Raw genomic sequence first — 3527 nt, forward strand, 5'->3', positions numbered from 1 at the left:
GCCTCTGCCTGCTGGGATTAAAGGTGTATACCACCATGCCTGGCTTAGTAAGCTTTTTATAATTTAATTGTGACTCCACTTCAGTTAAGTGTTTAAGTAGACTGGTATCCTTTGAAACTTTCATGCATGTATACAGTATATCTTCATTATATCAATCCTTCCTTGAAGTATATATATATATTAGTAAGCTTTTTATAATTTAATTGTGACTCCACTTCAGTTAAGTGTTTAAGTAGACTGGTATCCTTTGAAACTTTCATGCATGTATACAGTATATCTTCATTATATCAATCCTTCCTTGAAGTATATATATATAACATAAAAATTTTTTAAATGCTTTTATTTGATGTGTATGAGTGTACTGCCTGCATGTAGGTAGAAGTTGTGTAGTGCCGTAGTGCCTGTGGAGGTCATAAGAGGGTATCAGATCCCCTAGAACTGGAGTTACAGAGAGTTGTTAGCTGCCATGTGGGTGCTGGGAATCAAATCTGGGTCCTCTGCAAGAGTAACCAGTGCTCTTAACTGCTGAGCCATCCCTCCAGCCCCCTGAAGTATATTCTTTAAAAAATATTTTTCTGGGGCTGGAGAGATGGCTCAGCAGTTAACAGCAATGACTGCTCTTGCAGAGGACCCAGGTTCGATTCCCAGCACCCACATGGCGGCTACAAACCATCCTTAACTCCAGGTCCAGGGGAATCCGAAGCCACCTTCTGACCTCCGTAGCATTGCACGACACGGGTGCACTCACGTACATGCAAGCAATACACTCATACACATAAAATAAAAATAATAAATGAAATATTTTTTTTAAAAAAACATTTCCTGATTGTAGTATATTTTGTTTTTGCAAATTTAACAGCTGTAAAATTAAAATCGTTCTTCAGCCAGAAATAATCATTGTTAATTTCTTGTGCATTTTTCTATAGTTATTCATCTTAGTTAATTGTGTATTTTATACAGTATTACATTCTGATTTTTTTGTGATCACATTATGGGCATTTTATAGGCTAAACATTTAACTTCATGTTCAAATGTACATTTTAAAAATTAAGCATTGCCAGGCATGAAGGTGCACTTGGGGGGCAGAGGCAAGCAGATCTCCCTAAGATGGAAGCCAGCCTGGTCTCCATGGCAAGTTCCAGATTAGCTGGGGCTACAGGGAGACCCTATCTCAAAAACAAAAAGACTAAATAAATAAATACAAATAAATTAAGCATATATAGCTGAGCAGGTGGCTCACGCCTTTGATCCCAGCACTTGGGAGGCAGAGGCAGGCAGATCTCTGTGAGTTTGAAGCCATCCTGGTCTACATAGGGAGTTCCAGGTCAGCTAGGGCTACAAAGTAAGACTCTGACTTGGTTAAATAAATTAAATAAATAAATGTAAAAGTATATATAAAAGGTACTGAGAATTATTCTTCAAGCACTTAATTCTCTGCATTTTTTTTAAAGCTCTCTTATGTGAAGGATGGAGTGAATCACATAACACCTACGTTTGGATTTGGAAGTAAGCAAGCAGGGACATTTGGGTCACCAGGTAAGAGAGTGAGGCAAACTTGCTTTCATTGACTTAGAAAAGTAGGAGTCTGTAGGTTTCAACTTACAGAGCCTGAATCGCCATTTTAAATAATTCTTACAAATTCTGCCACCTTCCATTTTAGAGTCTTGAAGATCATGGCTCAGCAAATGTTTGTGAAGGGCAAGCTAGAATAGGTATATATTGTGAAAGACATGATGACTCAGGTTATAGAAGTCCTTTTGTTTTTGAGACAGAATCTTATTCTGTAGCCCTAGCCTGGAACTCCCTGCCTTGTGATCCTCCTGCCTCTACCTCCTGAGTACTGAGCTTCAAACATGAGCCACTAAGCCAGGCTATATTTTTAGGAATATTTTCTCAAGAACCTTGTAGGAAACCAGGAGTGATGGTATGCATGTGATTCTAGCATTCTGGAGCTGAGGTGAGGAATCAAAAGTTTGAGGCCAGTGTGACCACCACAGCAAGACTTTGTCTCGGGAATTTGATGCAAATACCCAGCTGTGTTAGCAGCACCTTTGAAAACTTTGCCATTGTATATCTGTCAAGTGGCAGCTCTAGTGAGCTAGCATGGCAAGCCCAAAGTGAAAGTCTATACCCCTGGGCCCTAAGATTACTCCTGGGTGAAAGTAAATCACAGTAGCAGAAAGGACAAGGAAATGGAGTTTAGTAAGTTTGTTCTAATGTCTCGTTTTCACTTTTCCCATAAACTTCGCAATGTCCAAACATGTCTGAAACAAGAAAAAGGAGTAGTGTGGCTGTTTTTCTGACTGTAATCTATTTTTGTAGCTTTTCCAGTGAATAACAGCAGCAGTGATAACGTTCAGAATTTTAGTTTTAAAACAAGCTCTGGGTTTGCCGCCGCTCCTTCTGGAAGTGCTTCTGTGTTTGGGAGTCGCCCAGCCTTTGGAGCTGGTCCCTCTTCTAACATCTCTACCACCGCTCCAGCCTTCGGATTTGGAAAACCCGAAGCTGCATCTGCTGCTTTGTTTTCATTTAAGAGCCCTGAAGCTTCCAGTTTTGGATCTCCTGGGTTTTCAGGATTTCCGGCTTCCTTGGCAGCAAGCCCTTTCGGACCTCCAGTAGCCCCAGCCTTCGGAAGCCACAGTTCTGCAGCTGGTTTTGGTAGTCCTGGCTCACATTCTCAAACTACGTTTCCCAAGCCATCAAATGATATGTTTGGAGGTAACAGCATGTCCACCTCTTTTCCAGTCTCAAATGCCACCATCACTACAGATAATGTACTGTTCACACCGAAGGATCAGCTGACAGAAGGGGAACTAGAACAGTTTCAGTCCAAGAAATTTACTTTGGGGAAAATTCCATTAAAGCCACCACCTATGGAGCTTCTGAGTATATAAGAAGGTGGTTTAAAGACAAAAAAGACTGGCTCTAGCCAGGCGTGTGGTGCATACTTATGATTTAAGAGATTGAACAGGAGGAATGCCACAAATTCAAGACCAGCCTGGATTACATTATAACAATTATCAGGGCTACAGATGAGACCTTCAAAAAAAGAAAAATTTGAGATTTTTTTTAGAGATTTTTTTTTTTTGTAGTGCTAAGGATCTCACCAGAGCTTTACATATGCAAGCAGGGACTCTGCTTCTGAGCCATACTCCCTCTCTAAATATAGCCTTTGAAGTTGTCTTGAATGGTTCATAAGAAAAAACAAATGCATGTGCACATATATGTACATATATTTAAGAGGCATATAAGCTTTCAATAATTTGGGGAATTTTAAAGTTTACCTCTTTTTTTCTTAAGCCCAGCTAAATAAAATATAATCAAAAAGACTCAAAAAGCAAGGGAAACTTTTTATACTGTAATTTTGATTGGAACTAAAAATACTGTGTATGGAATAAAATAAATTTCTCATTCTATCCCACTTTCTTTCCCTTTAAAATTAAAAAAAAAAAAAAAAAAAAAAAAAAAAGGGAAAAAAAAAACACCTTCCCATCTTTTTTTTTTTTTTTGCTCTAGAAATATATATG

General features: G+C 38.9%; 1 protein-coding gene across 2 annotated transcripts in view; it reads left to right on the forward strand.

Moving 5' to 3' along the window:
* The window catches only part of Nup42 (nucleoporin 42), a 14209-nt gene extending 10786 nt beyond the window's left edge, over positions 1-3423 (forward strand). The window contains exons 6-7 of one of the 2 annotated variants that reach the window (XM_008841464.3): positions 1452-1536; positions 2323-3422. In XM_008841464.3, coding sequence (XP_008839686.1) covers positions 1452-1536; positions 2323-2894 — 657 coding nt within the window. In that variant the 3' untranslated portion in view covers positions 2895-3422. Of the gene's footprint in view, positions 1-1451; positions 1537-2322 lie in introns of both variants that reach the window. The other variant, XM_029567575.1, reaches the window with a different exon arrangement.
* Positions 3424-3527: the final 104 nt, after the last annotated feature.

The sequence above is a fragment of the Nannospalax galili genome, unplaced genomic scaffold, assembly GCF_000622305.1.
Source record: "Nannospalax galili isolate Female #2095 unplaced genomic scaffold, S.galili_v1.0 scaffold158, whole genome shotgun sequence".
In the NCBI taxonomy this organism is placed as follows: domain Eukaryota; kingdom Metazoa; phylum Chordata; class Mammalia; order Rodentia; family Spalacidae; genus Nannospalax; species Nannospalax galili.